Raw genomic sequence first — 17,735 nt, forward strand, 5'->3', positions numbered from 1 at the left:
GAGGCCCAGAAGCGGCTCCCAGTCAGCCGAGGACGGCGACTGCCCGCAGCCACGCTCAGAGGGCCCTGCAAGCGCCGGGCCAGGACCAGGCTCACTGGGACAGAGGGCTTTCTACAGGGACCAACAGAGGTTCTGCATCCTGGGCGGGCAGGGAGGGGCAGGACGGCACCGAGGACCTGGCAGAGTCCTGCGCCCCCCTCAGGAGAGCCCGTCCCAGGAAACGGGAGAGCTGAGGGCAGGGAGCCCGCGTTGCCCACGTCAGGCTGGCCTGCAGTCAGGCCCAATGATGACCTCTTCTAGCTGTGAGACTACATCTCTTGCCTGCTTAGAGCCTTCCAGTGGTCTTCACTGTACTCAAAATAAAACCCAAACTCTGGGTTTGTGCCCTATGACGTGGGCCTTCCTCCTGACTCACCGTCTCTTTGCCAAGCTCCCCTACTCTGTCCCTCGAGCCCACTGCACCATTCTCAGACGCCCGGGCTGTAGCACCTACAGCCCTCCTTCCTGGAGGCTCCTCCCCAAGTCGTGTACAACTGGCCTCTTCTCAGCCTTCGAGTCATGGCAGCATGCCCCTGCACGGGGCCCTCTCCACCACCCAATACAACTTGCCACCCTCTTCCAAGTCACAGCCTAGCTTGTCAACATTTTAGGGTCTTTAGGGCCATTCAGCACCATCTGGTATCACTCTGTTCTTTTTTTTTGTCCCCCCACCCCCACCCCGGCCACTTGAACACAAATGCCACAGGAGAGGAAGTTTGTCTACTTAATTTTTCACTGTAGCCCTCTAGAACTATAGCAGTCCATGGCATGTAGTCTGTGCTCTATTAAAACCTGTCAAGTAATCGAATGAATGAGTGACCTTGAGCCAATCCATTCATTTTTTTAAGGCTCAGTTCCTCATCTATCAACCTGAGATAGTAATAGTAAGGTTGCTCTGGTGACCAAGTGAGATGATGCTTATAAAGGTCTGAGTACAGTGCCTGGCATGTGAGCGCTCAGGTATCAGCTGCCATCTCTACCATCGTCCTATAAATAACTTTTCAAGCTCCACGTTGGTAAATAAAGAGAGCGACCTTAAAGTTTACTTTCCCCGGGGTCCCAGTGCTGCTCTACCTGGCCTCTTCCCAGCTAGGCAAGGGAACCCCTCTATATACAGTGGCTTTATGCCCAGGTGGGCTTGGATGGCTGGGGTACAGGGAAGCACAGGTGGCTGCACATACCTGGGATGCAAACCCTGGGGGCCAGCCTCTCTGGGGACAGGAGGAGAGCTGCAAGGGCCGACCCTGTGGCTGCGCACGGTGTAGATGGGGTTCCTCAGGACGGAGCTCACAGTGGTGCTCGGGGTCATACTGCGGGGAACAGTGCCTGCAAATGGGCAGGGTGAGACAGTGGCCCCAAAGCATCCAGCCAGCCCCAGATCTATGCTAGCTTCTGGCCCTGCTCCACTGGTAAGGCAGGAGAACCCTCTTTAATGCTTCCCATTTCCCAGGCTGCTATGGGGAGAAAGCACTCTGAAAAGCTAAAAAACGTCACTAGAAGAAGATAGAAGACTGAACACTCCAGATAGGTCAGCAATGGCTAGATCTTTGGACCACCGGGTTGAGGACACACAGCAGCCCCCTGAAATGACAGTCTCCACTCTCCCTGGGACGGGGCGGCCCTGTGAGCCCGCATTGACCCTCCTCCCCGGCCCGGCCCGGCCAGCTCACCCACAGACGCCCTGCTGGAGTAGATGGGGGGGTTGCTGTGCCGGCTGGAATGCCCTGGCGAGTAAGGGGACCACTCCTGGAGATCTGGGGAGAGTTCTCCACTGGCTGGGACGCTCTTCTGCTCCTGCAGAACCAAAGGCAAGAGGCAGTGGCTGGAAACAGGGAAACACACAGGCATTTGCAAGCGATTTCTGTCCCTTACGACCTAGCTTCTCCCACTCAGACACATGAAGTGACATTTGGGAGAGATCGTAACTCGTTTATTCATTCATGTTGCCTTACACATCTGGAGGAGAACAACTTCCTTCAAAAATACTTTGGAAGAAAACCACACAGAAAGAATCTGTTCTTTCAAATAAACAGCTTTTGTGTGTAGAGGGTGGAACACGTGGGTGCATCGGGCACATGTAGGTAGCAACTCCACACAACTTGCCCAGCTGTGTGAAGCTCCGTGTCTGCTGAGAGTAGCATGGATTTGTTCTCCCGCTCACAGCAATCTCTCCCTTCTGGAAATGACCACAGCACCCCCAAAAACAAGCTGGCCTGTCCTGCTGCCGGCTAACAGATTCACGTGTGCTGTCTTGACTCCCTAAACCCTTTGAGGTGGGTCCTTGCCACTTGGGTTTATTGCAATACAAGTTCAAAAGCTTCTTGCTGAATAAGCAAATCAAACCCCACGCCCAAGAAAGCGTTCCCCTCTTGGCGTCATATTACCGCTATCATGCACACCCATGCTACTTTCTAATCTCCTAAAGGGAGACTGCTTCCTGCTGGCATTCACCTGCCATCCCCTCCCCTTCCCCCGGGCAGGTGCTGAGAGCAGAGGCAAAGGAGCCAGGGCTAAGCCTGAGCTGGAGGATGCCAGTTGCGGGCGGGCGCAGGTCCCTGCGTGGCCCGCCCCACCTCCACCTCACCCTGACCCACTCCAGGGCTGAGCTCTACCTCCAGGAACTGAGCAGAGATCACTACTGGCGCGAGCTTGGGCCGAAAGCTGGGAGCAGACTTTGGCCGGCGGCGCTTCTGCCCCAGCTCGTCCATCTTCTGGGAGGTGAGGTCCTCGTCACAGGACTTCTTGGCCGGCAGGTAGGAGGAGTCCCCGTCCCCTTCAGGGTAGTAGCTAGAAGCAATGCGGACCCTGGCCTTGCGAGGGGGCGAGGCGTGCATGGGCTCCCCGGGGTCCATGTCGGGGGGCAGGGCGCTCGGGGGGCTGGTGGATGGGGAGCTGCCCACTAGAGTGGCCTCTGACTCAGAACTGGTTTCCAGTTTGTGCTGGAACTTAATGGAGTCACCCCTCCTGGGAGGTTTTGGGGGCGTCAGAGGTCCTACCCTCTTGGAGGGCAGGGGGGAGTAAGCAGACCCAGGGCCTGGGAGCAGGTAGTCTATTTTGGGGGGCGTCTGGGGGCGTTTGAAAGTGTTTGGGTCAAAGATAGACTTTCTTTGCTTTGGCTTCTTGTAAACGGAGAGCTTCTCGGGTCCTGCCGTGGAGCTGAGCACAGCCTTGGGCCAGGTCCCGCCGCTGTTGGCATTCTCGGGCTCTGCCTTGTCCAGGCGGGCCTCTGCCTCCCCACAGGGGCCCACCTCCGTCTCGAAGGGCAGCAGTGGCCGCCGGCTACGCACGTCCACCGGCCCAGAGCCACGCTCCCCCGAAGCGTCCGAGCGGAAGGAGCTCAGGCTACGCTCGGAGGCGCTGGGACAGGCCTGGGGGGAGACGGGGAAGGTTCCCCCGGGGAACGGCTTGTGCAGGAAGGAGCTGCTGCCTCCTGGGGGGCCCGACTCCTTCCTGTCCTCCAGCCTGTCGGCGTAGAAGATGTCCGTCTGCGTGGAGTTGTTGTGCTGCAGCAAATTCCGTTTATTCTGAGCCTGGACCTCCGGGCCATGGGCTCGGAAGCTCAGCATCTTATCAGAGTCCTTGATGTTTTCAAAGATGTTCTGGCCGCTCCACGAGGCGCTCTGAGGGAACACCTAAGCAGGGGTTGCACAGGAGTGAGGAAGAGAGGCGGTGAGACCGCACGACCTGGAGCTGCCACCGAAAAACATCCCTGGAGGTAGAGCGATGGTCGGGAATGGGCCACACACACCCCAGCGTTGGACAGATGGGCAGACAGACAGATGGACAGGCATGTACACCTCGCCAACAGGTGAGGCTTGCTCACAGCCAGGCCACTGGGAACCCACAGGAAAGACACAAAGTTCCCTTGACTTTGAGCACTTTCTGAAATCACCTGCACTGTGTCCTGCCTATTTTTTAAAATTATTAAATGTAAATATAAAAAATTCATTATTAAAGACATCTTACAGTACACCTAGACAGTGGAATATTATTTAGTGATAAAAAGAAACAACCTATCAAGCCATGAAAAGACATGCAGGAACCTTAAATGCATAGTACCAAGTGAAAGAAGTCAATCTGAAAATGCTACATACTATATGAGTTCAGCTATATGACATTCTGGAAAAGGCAAAACTACAGAGATAGTCAAAAGATCAGTGGTTGCCAGGGGTTGAGGGGGAGGAAGGGATGAACAGGTGAAGCCCAGAGGATCTTCAGGGCACTGAAATTACTCTGCAGGATACTGTAATGGTGGAAACATGTCATTATACATTTGTCTAAACCCGTAGAATGTACAACACCAAGAGTGAATCCTCACATTAACTACAGACTTTAGTTAATACTAATGTATTAGTATTGGCTCATCAATATTATAGAGCGGAAAATATGAGAACTCTCTGTACTAACTCAACTTTTCTGTAAACCTGAATCTGTTCCCCAAAAAGTCTATTAATTTTAAAATAATTTTTAAAAATATCTCTTAATGAAGTAGATGAGCCTTTTTCCAACCTTCTTAGAAAAGCTGATAAAAAGTACAATAAACGCCCTTAAATCCATTTAGATTCAACAATATTTTGCCCAATTGTCTATATCTATTTATACTGCAGAACATTCGAAAATAAGTTACAAATATTATGACATTTCACCCTAACAGCTTTAGCATGCATTTCTCCCAAATAAGGCCATTCTCCTATATAACCCCAATACCATCATTATACCCAGGAAAAGTAACAATTCCCTAAGACCATCTAATTATCCAGTCCAGATCCAAATGTACCCCCCATCTCCAAAATGTCCTTCATAGCTAGGTTTTTTTGTTTCTGGGTTTTTGGTTTTGGTTTTGGTTTTTAAACCAGGATCCAGTCAGGGTTCATGCATACCTTGCACTTATAAATCAAGACCTTTTTTCCAAGGATCCCAGTGATGTGGAGAAGTGGCTTGGGTACAAGGAGCTGGGGTTCTGCCTGCCCCAAAGAGGGCGAGAGCAGAGCCAGTGCAGGGCGGGGGCCCTTACCTTCAGGAGGGAGAGGGTCAGGGAGTCCTGGCAGCTCCGCAGCAGAGATTCACACTCATTCAGAGACTTGTTGTCCAGGGCAATGCCATTGATCTAGGGCCAAGAGAGAGCCCGTCAGGCCCACCACCAGGATAGGGGTTCTGCCTAGCTGCTGACCCACGCTGGACAGTGGGCCTTGTTCTGTAAGGTACCCCCATCTGGAGCTGGCAAAAGGAGAGAAATCCCCTCCCCAGTTAAGGCCCTCAAAGTCCAGTTATGGGGCTTCTGAGGCAAATGGAACACACAGCCTTAAAAGCACTCTGGGGAAAGGACTTGTCTGACTGGGACCAGGGCACCACGGGTCCCAGAGGGACATCCCGGAACTGCCGCTTCCTGCTGCGTGATGCTGGACCACGGCTCAGAATTCCTTCGAGAGCAAAAAGGAAAACAAACACAGACGCCCCCCCCCCAAGGGGCGCGAGGAGACCGAAAACGAGATCATGATGTGGGAGGCTGGACCCACGTGACGTGAAGTATCATCGCAAAGACTCCTACAGCCCCTCACGCCTGAGTCTCTGTCCGCACCCCTCTCAGACACGTTCCAGTCCTTTTTAAAAGTGTATGTGCAATAGGTGAACAGTGAGACTGGGGTGCATCCATACCATGGAGTCCTACCCGGCTTCGAGAAGGGCCACCGCACCAGCACATCCAACCACGTGATGGAGCTCACGGCACGAAGCCAAGTGGAAAAGGCCATCTCAAACGGGCAAGTACTATGGATTCTACTTATACAATATACTCCAAATGACAGAATTACAGAGCTGGAGAACAAATTAGTTGCCAGGGCTTATGATGGCGGGGAGGGGGCATGCTTAGGACTGCGGGGGTTAATAGAAAGGGGTGACACGAGGGAGATCTTTGTGGTGGTGGACAGCTCTGTATCTTGATTTTTTTTTTATCCTAAAATGTGATAACAGATTTCATAGTTACGTAAGATGTAACCGTTAGATGTTAACTGGATGATAGGTACGTAGGACCTTTCTGTACTATCTTTGCCACTTTATTTTTTAACATTGTTTAACATTATAACTGAATTATAATTATTTCTGTAATTATTTCAAAATTGAAAGTTAAAAATATATATATATTCAGAGTGATTATCTTGGGGTGGTAGATTAATTTGGTTGGTTTTGTTTTTCTTTATAACTTCCCCACATCTTAGAGTTTTTCGTAATGGCCATATTGCTTTCAAACTCTAGCTCGCCCCCAAATCTGAAAAACACTGGCAAAGATGTGAAGTAATGAGCCCCCCCCCGCAAACACGGCAGGTGGGACTTCTTTGAAGCACAAGGAGGGAAATCACATCACATGTTAAATGCTTATGCCCTCTGATCCAGCAATTCCCCCACCCAGGACTCTATCCCGTGGCGGGACACAGCAGTGGCCATGAAGCACTATCACAAAGGCAAAAATGGACAGTCCTGACTGTCCATCAGGAGACCGGCTCAAAGGCCACTAAGGAACAAGCAGTTACTGAAATGACCCAGACAGATCTAAAGATGTGAATCTGGAAGAACCTCAAGGCACGCTGTTAAAAACAAAAAGCAAGGTTAGCAGCAGCACAGTATATTATGATCACATCTAAGTTTAAAAAAAAAAAAAAGTGGGAGATATAAGTTTTGAACGTTTGGGGGAGAAAACACAATGAATTGTTGAAAGTAGCTGCCGTCAGGATGGGAACTGGGAGATGGGGAGTCTAGAACCAGAGGAAGGGTTCCCTGAGACTTACAGCCACAATCCTGTCTCCCACGGCGAGGGACCCCTCTTTGGCAGCCGGGCTTCCGGGCACCACGGCGGCAGCATACACTCCATTCTCCAGGCTGATGCCGCTGTCTGCAAACCAGAGGTCCCTGGTTAACCCCCACCCGGGTTGCACGGCCCTCTGGTTGTCTCATCTTGTCTTTACGAGATAAACTTTTAAAAAGGATGTTGGCAGACTACGACCTGTCCATCCCAGCACCCCACCCAGGTCACACCACCCAGGGACCCGGTCAAGTCTAGTCTGGTGAATCAAACAATCAGAGACAAGCAAGACCCAGGACCCAGACGGCCCCCTAGCGGGAAGCATATGGGCTGCACTGAAACCACATCAACGCCTAGTTCTGGGAATGCGGGGTGCCTGAAAACACATGCCATCTCTCTGTATGAGAAAAGGGTGCCCTGCCCACCTCCCCAGCCCCGACCTTTATGCCCGCTCAGGTTGATGTGCAGCGGTGTGACCACCTTCCCGCCCAGGGACTTCCTCCGACGCACGACCATGTTGATGGCCCCCTCCCCGTTGAGGAGCGCCTTGATGGCCTGCTTCTTGTCCTTATTGATGAGGTCCACGTCGTTGATTCTCAGCAGCCAGTCATTGACCCTGAGGAGGGGGACAGCCAGGTCACTGCCAGCGGAGGCCTTGGGACCAGGGGGCCGGCCCCTGTTGCTCCCATTCGGGGAGCAGAACACCAGAAAGCACAAAGTACCCCACAAACACATTCAGAAAGGTTTCCTCGGGGTTTCCCTGGTGGCACGGTGGTTAAGAATCCGCCTGCCAATGCAGGGGACACGGGTTCGAGCCCCGGTCCGGGAAGATCCCACATGCCGCAGAGCAGCTAAGCCCGTGCGCCACAACTACTGAGCCCACGTGCCACAACTAATGAAGGCCGCGCACCTAGAGCCCGTGCTCCGCAACAAGAGAAGCCACGACAATGACGAGCCCGTGCACCGCAACAAAGAGTAGCCCCCCCTCGCGGCAACTAGAGCAAGCCCGCGCACAGCAACAAAGACCCAGCACAGCCAAAAATAAAAACAAATAAATTTATTGACAAAAAAAAAAGAAAGAAAGAAAAAAAAGAGAAGGGTTTCCTCTTCTAGGAAGGTGGAGTGGTTAACCTGGCAAGGGTTGGAGCCTGGTTTCGAATCCTAGCTCTACCACTTACTAGCGGTATGATGTAGTCCCTCTGGGCCTCAGTGTCCTCATTTGTAAAATGGGGGCAATACAAGCACCTACCTCATGGGATTGTAAAGATTAATGAATTATATAAAGTACTTAAACTTAGCAAATACCAAGCACTATGTAGGTGCTAATTATTATCATCACTATTTCATGGGATGAGCAGGCAATGCACATTCCAGACTCTCACACACTTCACCTGAGCCCCTTACTACACAGAGAAGCAAAAGGCAGCACCTGGTGATGGGAGAAAGATCAGATTCAGAGGCAATTTGGAGTCCGAGCATCCTTTAAGAACAATGTTAGCGGTTAAGCCTGAAAGCCTCAACAGCCTCTGTGAGGCCCCCAGATCCCGGGATGCGTTCATTTAAATGCCACCTGGCTCTCCAGGTCCTCTGCATTAGGTCAGAGGGAAACTGCCACCTTCCCTCCAGAGCCTGGAGCCCTCTACACTTACCGTAAGCGGCCATCAGCAATGCTTCCTTTGTCCACTTTAGTGACAAATATGCCACAGTCCCCCGGCAAACAAGGCTCATTCACACCCTCTGCCATATCGAAACCAAGTGCCTTCAAGTCAATATCCTCCTGGCAAAAGAAGAGCGGCAACAGCTCACTTTACAGCAGTGATGAGAAACATTTGGCTCTTACACCCCCCAAGACACTCACTCCGATGCGGGTGCTGTCCCTTCACCCCGACGGGACACCTGGTCCCCAAGATAAAACCTCTGAGCGGCTGTGATCCCCTTTCCACCACTGGAAACACACACACACACACACAGCCCCCTGGCGCTCTGCTCTTGCCTCTGTTTTCCATGCACTGCCAGCATCCGCCGGGTAACACAGGAGAGCAAGCTGCTACTGCATCGGGCTTGGACAAGTGCAGGGAAAGGATGCATCCACACCCTGGGAGAAAAAGCTGACCTCCCAACTAGCAGCCATGAAACTGGGGGGCCCTGCAAGAGGGCCATCCTCTCCCTTCCCCATCCAAAGCCGTCACGTTGAGGAGAGCTGGGGAGAGAAGACGCAAGGGCGGTTTACCGTCTCCCTTTCAAACTCCACGACTTCTGTTTCCCACTCCATGGAGTCTGTGTCAATGGCCGAGTCGTGGGAGCTGTGGGCCATCAGCTGCCGGAACCGGGCCTCCTTTTCCAACTGGGATTCCATCTGTTCCCTGTGAACAAAGAGAGAGCCATGGCAACGGCCCTCTGGGAGGCAAAGCATCCCACCAAAGTCCACTCGGAAATGAGGTGGACCGTTCCCTTCCCCCTCATACTTCACACCAGCTGCCTCATAAACCCAAGGCTTCTTGGGTATCAGTGAGTTTTCATAGTTTTTTTTTTTCAGTCTCAGAAGATTGCCCCAAATTTATCTAGGGGTTTAATGCAATTCCTACAGAAATGCCAGCAAGACTTTCTGTAGATAGAGACAAGACTATTCTAAAATATACACAGAAAGGTAAAGGAATTAGAACAGCTAAACCCATTCTGAAAATGAAGAATAAAATGGGAGGAATCACTCTCCTTGATTTCAAGACTTATTATACGTCTACAGAAATCAGGACGGTGTGAAACTGCCAGGAAGACAGACAATGGATCTGTGGATCAATGGAACAGAACAGAGGACCCAGAAATAGCCCCACAAAGTACAAAAGGTGCAGAAGTAGTTCAGTAGAGGAAGGACGGTCTTCAACGAATGATGTTGGAGCAAGCGGACATCCTGGCAACAGACTCTCAACCTAAACCCCATACCTTATATAAAAATTAACGCAAGACCTATCACAGATTTAAATATAAAACATAAAACTATAAAACTTCTAGAAGGCAAGTATAGGAGAAAAATCTTTGAGATCTAGGACTGGATTAAGGGTTCTTAGACATAACACAATCCATTAAAAGTAAAAAAATAAAAAGCAGCAAATCGGATTCGATCAAAATAAAAAGCTTTAGTTCTCAGAAAGACCCAGTGAAGAGGATGAAAAAAGAGTCAGAAACCTTGTAACATCCCCCAGTAACATCCTTCTTCCTAGAACCTGGGCCCAGATGACCTCTCCAATTCCTCAGCACCGCCCAGTGGGTTCCTGGCACACCCCTAACTACTGTCCTTTCCTGCTCGACTGGACACGCCCCCACGTCCACACCTTTGCCTGAACCGTGCTCAAGGATGTGAGGCCGGCTCTAGGAGGCCGCTCAGCCCACGGGTAGTCTTCTCCAAGCTTTCTTCCCCGACAGAGAAGCAGCTCTGCACTTCGTGCTCACTGCACGCAGCCCACCTCTCACCCACTAGGCACATACATCTGTTGCTTCTGCAGACGGGGGGCTTCCTGGGCAGCGGCAAGGACTCCCTCACCTGCATCCCACTGGTTACAGAACTTAGCTCAGAGAAGGTGCAAATACAAACGTGCTGAATGAGCAAACGGAACTTGACATTTCTTAGAAGTTCCAGGCAACTCCAGCTCAATTAACGCGCAAAATCTCCTCCAGTGCTCAAGCCCCCGAGGCTCCAGGCTTTGCCTTAATTTGATTCCACCACCTGCTAGACCCTAACTGGGTACCTGGAGAGAGTCTGTCCCTTTGCCGCTTAACCCCCGGGATTTTCTTAAGAGTGCTCAAGCCCCAGGGCTTCTGGGTTTTCACTGAGGAAATGAAGCTGTTTGCCTTACGTTAGGAGGTTCTGTTGAACGGGGAAAAAGGGGACGCTGTCACCCACTTCCGGAAGGCGTCCCTCGAGTGTGCGAGGCTTGCACGCTCACCAGCTTCCAACCACCCTATGGGTTCAGGAAGCCTCACGAGCAGGCGGACAGCCACTGGTTCTCAACTATCCGGTCTGGCTCTGGACTGCACTGACGATTGGCATCTGCCGATTTCTCTTCTTCAACTTGGATCTCTGTGTTTTCAGTACACTGCTAGGGGCCACCAAGTCTGAAGTAACACCCCTGGGAGCAGCGCTGTAACTGAGGGGACGCTCTCTGACACCCCAAACAGCACAGGCAGAACAGACTGCTGAGCGGTAGTCACAACCGCCTTCAAAAATGCTGCATCAGAATCTTGTCATCATTCTGTTCGACTGCGTGCTGGTCTCTCGGATGGCCCTGCCTTTGGTCTGTCTCCGTGTACTGTGAGCCCCACAGGGCAGGGACCCGGCGGCTTGTGCCTCCCCCGGGGCCTGGCCCCCACGCAGCAGGCACCTGGCAAATCCTTGTTGAGTTGCCGAATGAATGAGGGAGGGAGGGAGGGAGGAAAGGAGGGAATGAATAGACAACACATGCCTGCCTGTCCCCCAGTGGACCGCCCGGGGCAGGGACCTTCCTTCCGATGAGCCTTGGCACACAGTGCCTGCCCACCCCGACTTGCTCACCAAAGGGCCGCTGCCACGCTCTGTGCTGCCCTAAGGATTTCTAATTAACTCTCAACAGAGAGGCAACACTCGGACACATTGTACGGACTGACCGAGTTAAGGCAGAGTGAAGGGACAGACTGCCAGGCCTGCTCACGGGGCTGCCGTGACCCGACGGAAGCGGACACCGCGCCCCCCGGCGCCAGCTCACCCCAGCAGGCGCCCACCCCAGCGTACTTGAGCTCCTTCAGCTCCCGGCTGACATCGTTCTTCTGCTTGCGAGTGTCATCCAGGCTGCGCAGGGCCTCAGCCAGTTCGCTCACCGCCCGGTCCCGCTCCCGCCTCAGGTTGTCACAGAGCGTCCTGGCAGAGGGGGCAGAGGGCAAGGTCACTGTGAGGGGCAGGGGACGGAGGACTCACGGCTTGCAGTGAGGCCTGCAGCCCATGCTCCCGAACACCCCAGGTGCTTGCCTCACTCCCAGATGCATAGATGGAGTGCTTGAGAGTCTGGAGGCAAGACCACCCAGGCCAATCCCATACACGGACAGAGGGGACACTGAGGACCCGGCAGAGGAGACACCCCCATGGTTACCAGGCAACGAGCATCTGGTTCTGAACGTCCAGTGTCCGTCCCACAGGTTCCGCCTCAGTGTGCCTGGGCTTAACGACCATGCTCCAACCCGCAGCCCACCTGGCAAGCCCCTGTGCTCCAGCACCGACCAGACACTGCACAACTACCCACGTGCAGGCTTTTCTAGAGATGCCCTCCACCCCACAACTAGACTGAGCCCCCCACTTGGACAGAAATCATGTCTTATGCATCTCTGCAGCCCGGAGCTCTGTGCAGGCGGCAAGTGCAGGCTTAACAGCTCTCTACTAACGGACGTGTGGTCTCTGGGCTCCCAGGATCAGCTCAGTCACTCAGAGAGGTGGTGGGGACAGGTGACCAGGCAGCAGGAGAGTCTGTGCTGTGCTCTGTGCCACCTCTAGAACGGCATCCTGCCACTCGATGGACCCTGAGGGCTGGTCCCCACTTCTCCATGGCCCCAAATCCCCTCCAATCCTGAACCTTCATCTCCTGACCAGCCCAGGTGGACATCAGTCTCTCCAAATGGCCACAAGGGATCTTGCAGAAACTCTCAATGACCAAGTCCTCACTTATCGCCGCCATCATCATCATCATCATCATCACCACCACCACCACCACCACCACCAGGGCCTCTCCTGGCTTTATTCCAGGCCAAGGGCCAAGTCTACACTCCTGGGCTTCCCTCCCAGGCCCTCACCACCTGCGCTCAGGAGCCCTGTCAGCCGCTTCTCCTGTGACTCACCAAGTGCGCACCCCACTCATGCCACAACCAGTCCCAGCTCTGCCCTGAGTTCACCATACACCTTTGTTCATGATGGTCCCTCAGGCTGCAACACCCATCCCCCCTTCTCCACCTGGAAAAATGCCACTCGAGCTTTAGTTCTAGCACGAACGCCATGTTTTCTGGGGAGATCTCCCTACCCGCCCCCACGAATTCACTGTTCACGCACCTCCCTCCCCCCGGCCACCCTGTCCCACGAAGCTGCCTGTAGCCCCCGCGGTGCCGGCCCCTCACGGGCATCACACGTGCCCAGGAGCCTCAAAGGCTGTTACTCTCCCAGGGTCTCCTTGCTCAAGGGACCTAAGATCCTGGCACACAGTAGGCGCCCAATGAATACTGGCTGAAAGAATGCATTTTTGAAATGTTAGTTGCAACAGAAACCCCCTAAGAAAAAAGCCTGGCCTTATACCACTTCACAGGGGTCCACGCTGTGGACAGAGCATGTGCTCGGACCTCTAGGGTGAAGGGAAATGGGAAGTCGAGACATGATGGAAAATTCTAAAATTCTCACTATGAGGGGAGTCCGGGGCATCACCTAGGGTGAGGAGGGACGACCCAGGTCACGCCCACCTTACCTGGAAGGAAGTGGTTACGACTCCGACCCTCCCACAGACCCAGTGCCCCATGGGGAGAGCCGAGCCCACACGGCCCCGGGGCGCCCCATACCGGATGCTGTCCCGCTCTGCCACGATCTTGTCCCGCTCCTGGAAGGCCCAGTCCCGCCGGCACTTGGCCACATCCGCCTCCTGGAGGGCTTCCTTCAGCTCCTGGCACAGAGCCTTGCACTGCTTTCGAAGGATTTCAGCCTCCTTATTGGCTCTCCCCGCGTCCATTGTCACCGTGTCTTTGATCTGGTGGGGGTGAGGGGCAAGCAGAGGGGGAGGTTACCAGGCCTTCTGGCCCAGAAGTGCCCTCCGACTGGGATAGGAGCTGGGGCTGGACTCTCGGGAGCTGGATGGAGGGAAACACCGGGATCTCAGCCAGAGCCCATTCCGACACCGCCCCCCCGCCCCCCATGACTACATGCTCCACAGCCACGTTCAGACCCCCAGTGATGCTATATTAGGGTCCACCCAAACCCTCACAGCGCCACACAGAGCCAGGACCGGAAGCCCAGCCCCTCTATGGCCCGGTCTCAGGGGCCCAGGTGGAATGGCCCCTGGAGGGCTCCTGCCAGACCCTGCCCTGCCACTTACATGGTACGTTTTGCTGAGAGCCCACTGCATCTCCCTAAAGAGCTCTCGTGACAAACGTGACACGAGGCCCCGCTGCAGTGAAGGGTGCAGCACTGGTCATCATGTTCCCCACCCGCTGTGTCTACAATACAGTTTTTATACTCTAGCATATGGAGTTATTTCTAAATCTGAAAACACACCACTATGTTTGCTGGTGAAGTCCTATGTGTTTCAGTTCCTTTAAAAAGCTGAGCTCTAAAGGATTTGCATCTGGACCCCTCCTTAAAGCGTTACATGCTCCATTAAAATTTCAAATCAAACTCTTTGAAGCACTCATACAGAAAGCTCCCTCTGTGCCTCTATAATCCTCAGAAAAATGAAGAATGTGACAAATGACAAAGTGAGCATCTCTTGCAAGAGTAACTCCTAGTCCAGCTCCAAGGCTTTCTGAAGAAGCAAAATACACGCAACACAAGAATGCGCCTCTGCTCGTCCTCCACCTCCCCAGGTGCCTCCCCTCCTGCCCCTCTGCTCATCCTCCACCTCTCACGGCACTTCCTCCCTCATACAGTGCTCCCCCACTTTCTAGCAAATTCAATTCCCCAAGCAGGACTGGACACAGGAGATGCAGTGCATTCAGCGGCAGCAGAAAGCACCGCCAGCCCAAGTGACCAAGCTGGGCTTTCTAGGGGACAGCGGCTCTGCCAGAGGGCCTGTCTTGGGAAGCGACCTAGTATCTGGAAGGACCTCTGTGACACGTAGCAGCACCCCACAGCTTCCCCGTGGCAGGGACCAGCTGCCCCAGACGGTAACCACATCCTCCTGAAGCCGGCGAACCTTCAGTGGACTTGGCCTGCCCATGGTCAGAGTCTGGACACCCGCCCTTGTGAAGGAAGCCTCTAGATGTGCCCACTCGGAAAGGTGGGAAGCAGGGGAGAGAGGGGTCAGAGCTGACCTGGTGTCCAGAGTGAGGCAAAGACCCTGACAGGCCCCCCCGACTGCCCTCTCTTTGCACAACCCACTCTGGAGAAGACAGTAGAGAGAGGGAGGGCAGTGGCAGAGAAAAGAGAGTAAATAAAGAGTGAGGTACAGAGAGAAGGGAGGAGAGTGTAGGAAGCCATCAGGTGTCAGAGGGAAAAAGAACCACTGCCCCGGCTGAGCGGAACGAGGACAGTTCTGAGACCAGGAAGCTAGCCTGGCTGAAGGCCCACCTCAGCCGAACCGCCCCCCCCAAGAAGTGGCTGCTGGAGAGGGGCAGGATCAATCCCCAGGGGTCTCGCAGGCCACAGGGAGATAAGACCCTCCTGCCCACACCTCAGAGCCAGGATGGCCCAGGTCACAGACCTGGTCTACTCTGGCCAGGCGGGGAGTGGTCGTGTCCCAGAAGCCAGACAAACTCAAGAAGGAGCCGAGGGTTTCAGTTCTGGAAGCTGCAGGGGTGGGAGGGCTGGGGCTGTCCTCTCCTGCCTGCTGACTGGGATGGGTGCCCAGAGAAGATTCCTGCCTCAGCTGACAGGCAGACTTCACACGCTGCCAGGGCCCCCCTGCCAAGGCCCGGGAACCGGGCTCCAGGCTGGAGGCACACATGAGCAATGGGAGGGGGGTGACACAGGCCACCAGACCTAGCACCACGGGTAAGTCGGGGGTCTTCCTCCTCCTCTGTGCTTCCACATTCCTACAAAGAGCACGACTGCTCTTTGCCCCCCTTGCTCCCTGGGGGGCATCCATCATCTCAGCCCCCTCCAGGGGGCTGCTGGCCTATCACAGGCTCACCTTCTACGGGTTTAACACACTGTCCTCGACTTTTTAGCTTACTGACTGACCTAGGCACTTTTAATGTTTTATTCTTCATCATTTTGTTTTCCTTATTTGGTATCAACATTTTCCGCAACAATTAAGATCTCAAACCAGAATGTGAAAGTGAGGTGACATTTTCTCCAGGGCAATTACCAAGTCCTAACGCATTATATTTGCTCATTAAGAATTTCTTCATTCCAGTCTTTTAAAAATTTCATCAAAGAAAATATTCCTTTTCACAATGGCTTTCACCTTGATGGTCTGGAGAAGCCTCACTCCCTTTGTATGAAACTGTCGCTATTTGGCCCATTTTTGCCTATGAAAACAATTTTATAGGATGCACCCTAATCCTAACAGGGTAGTAAGGTTCAGATGGGCATAAAAATAATCCTAATAGTAAAGACTCATATCATTCCTACTTTATGCAGATATTATCCTAAGTGTGTTTTCAATGTTAAACCATCTGATCATCATGACCACACTGTGAAGCAGATGCTGTCCTCATTTCCAGTGTGCAGGTAAGGAAACTGAGGCTCAGAGAGCTAGGAGAGCTAAGAGGTCACATGGCTGAGGAGGTCCACTCTCCAAACACAGTCCCCAGCACCGCCTGGGCATCAGGCAGCATCACAGTCTGCAGAGAGGCCCACGAGGCCCTGGCCGCCCCTCGGGCATCAGCCCTGCCTCATGCTCGGCCCAGAGGGCCCTAGCTTCAACAACCCACACACACACCGTCCCCTGTGAAGCTGCCCGACCTTTAACACCTTGCTTTTCACTTCTCACAGGCCAGTTTTAAAGCCTTCACTCTAACTGACCTGCACAGAGTCAGAATGGAGAGGTATGAACAGAGAACTATTCCAATGGGAAGAAAGTCTGCTCTGATCAAGTTCAGCAGCCCTAAACAGAGCCATGCACAAACTAACCGAATGGGAAGGCAGTCTCAAAGAGGGGGGAGTCCACAGGCCTGTCCAAGCCCCAGCAGGGCACACCTGGTCTTGGGGGTAAGCAGTGTCAGCGACGAGGCCTGGGTGGTCAGGTAGGAAAGATGCAGAGAGTCCCCACTGACCACTCGGGAGTCGAGCTCAGTGCCTCAATTCCGATGCTGCTGAGCGCCACTCCCCTGACCCTGGAGGCGTGCCCCCCAGGGAGCGAGGCCTGAGAAGAGTATTGGGCTCAAGCTAGTAGAACAGCTTCCCAGAAGGAGCCCAGACCACCCCTCTAAAGAGAAGACTCCTCAGATGTTGGGGTGAAGGAACACTGAGGGCGCCCTTCTGGTCTCACAAGGCCAAAGGTACCTATGGCTTTGGGAACGTGGCCCTGGGATCTTGCTTCTTAATGAGCAAGCCCCTTGAGCTGACTTCCAGCAAAAGACTGATCTACCACCACATCACGACAGGCGTGCGTGAGTGTCCGTGCGTGTCATCCAATCTTCTTCCTACGCTGTCAGCTCCGGACACCCAGGACCACAGCGGAACCTCACCTGTGTCCCCTGCAGCCCGAATAGAGCTGGGCACCGAGCGTGAGCTCAGCAGTTACCCAGGAGGCATCCAATAACCCAGGCGGCAGCAGGTTGAAGGCTGCTCCCTGCTACTCCGGACGCCTGTGCATCACAGCCCATTTTCCCTCGCCACCTTCCTACCTGTCGCAGCGCCTCCATCTCCTCGCTGGCCGCCTTCTTCTCAGACGTGCTGCTCTTGAGCTTGGACTCGGCCAGCTCCACCTCGGTCTGCAGCTTGTCCAGCTCGGAGATGACCTGGTCGCGCTCGCTCATGATGAGCTTGTACTCGCTGTACACCGCATCCCGCTCCTCCTTGTACTTCTCTGACTCCTTGGCGGTCTTCGCCTGTGTGGTCCTCAACTCCGTCAGCTCCGACTGCAGCAGCTCCATCTCCCACTGCAGGTCCTTGTTCTGGGCCGTGGCCTTGTTCAGCTCGTGGTGGATGGCCTCGAACCTGGCGGAGAGAGGCAGCCAGGACGAGGGCGTGGGGACCTGCCCAGCCAGCTCTGCTGCGCCGGACAGTCAAGCATGAAGTTTC

The 17,735-nt window shown here is 53.8% G+C and overlaps 1 protein-coding gene across 7 annotated transcripts in view; it reads right to left on the reverse strand.

Moving 5' to 3' along the window:
* Positions 1–17,735, reverse strand: part of DLG5 (discs large MAGUK scaffold protein 5) — a gene marked incomplete at its 5' end in the record, with an annotated part of 211,409 nt that overhangs the window by 111,032 nt on the left and 82,642 nt on the right. For all 7 annotated transcript variants that reach the window (XM_082408734.1, XM_082408732.1, XM_082408737.1 and 4 more), the window contains 11 exons: positions 1,221–1,365; positions 1,710–1,833; positions 2,652–3,671; positions 5,054–5,146; positions 6,822–6,925; positions 7,276–7,451; positions 8,485–8,612; positions 9,066–9,198; positions 11,598–11,723; positions 13,397–13,581; positions 17,339–17,651. In XM_082408734.1, coding sequence (XP_082264860.1) covers positions 1,221–1,365; positions 1,710–1,833; positions 2,652–3,671; positions 5,054–5,146; positions 6,822–6,925; positions 7,276–7,451; positions 8,485–8,612; positions 9,066–9,198; positions 11,598–11,723; positions 13,397–13,581; positions 17,339–17,651 — 2,547 coding nt within the window. The remainder of the gene's footprint in view (positions 1–1,220; positions 1,366–1,709; positions 1,834–2,651; positions 3,672–5,053; positions 5,147–6,821; positions 6,926–7,275; positions 7,452–8,484; positions 8,613–9,065; positions 9,199–11,597; positions 11,724–13,396; positions 13,582–17,338; positions 17,652–17,735) is intronic.

Source organism: Balaenoptera borealis (genome assembly GCF_965194805.1).
Source record: "Balaenoptera borealis genome assembly, chromosome: 10".
In the NCBI taxonomy this organism is placed as follows: domain Eukaryota; kingdom Metazoa; phylum Chordata; class Mammalia; order Artiodactyla; family Balaenopteridae; genus Balaenoptera; species Balaenoptera borealis.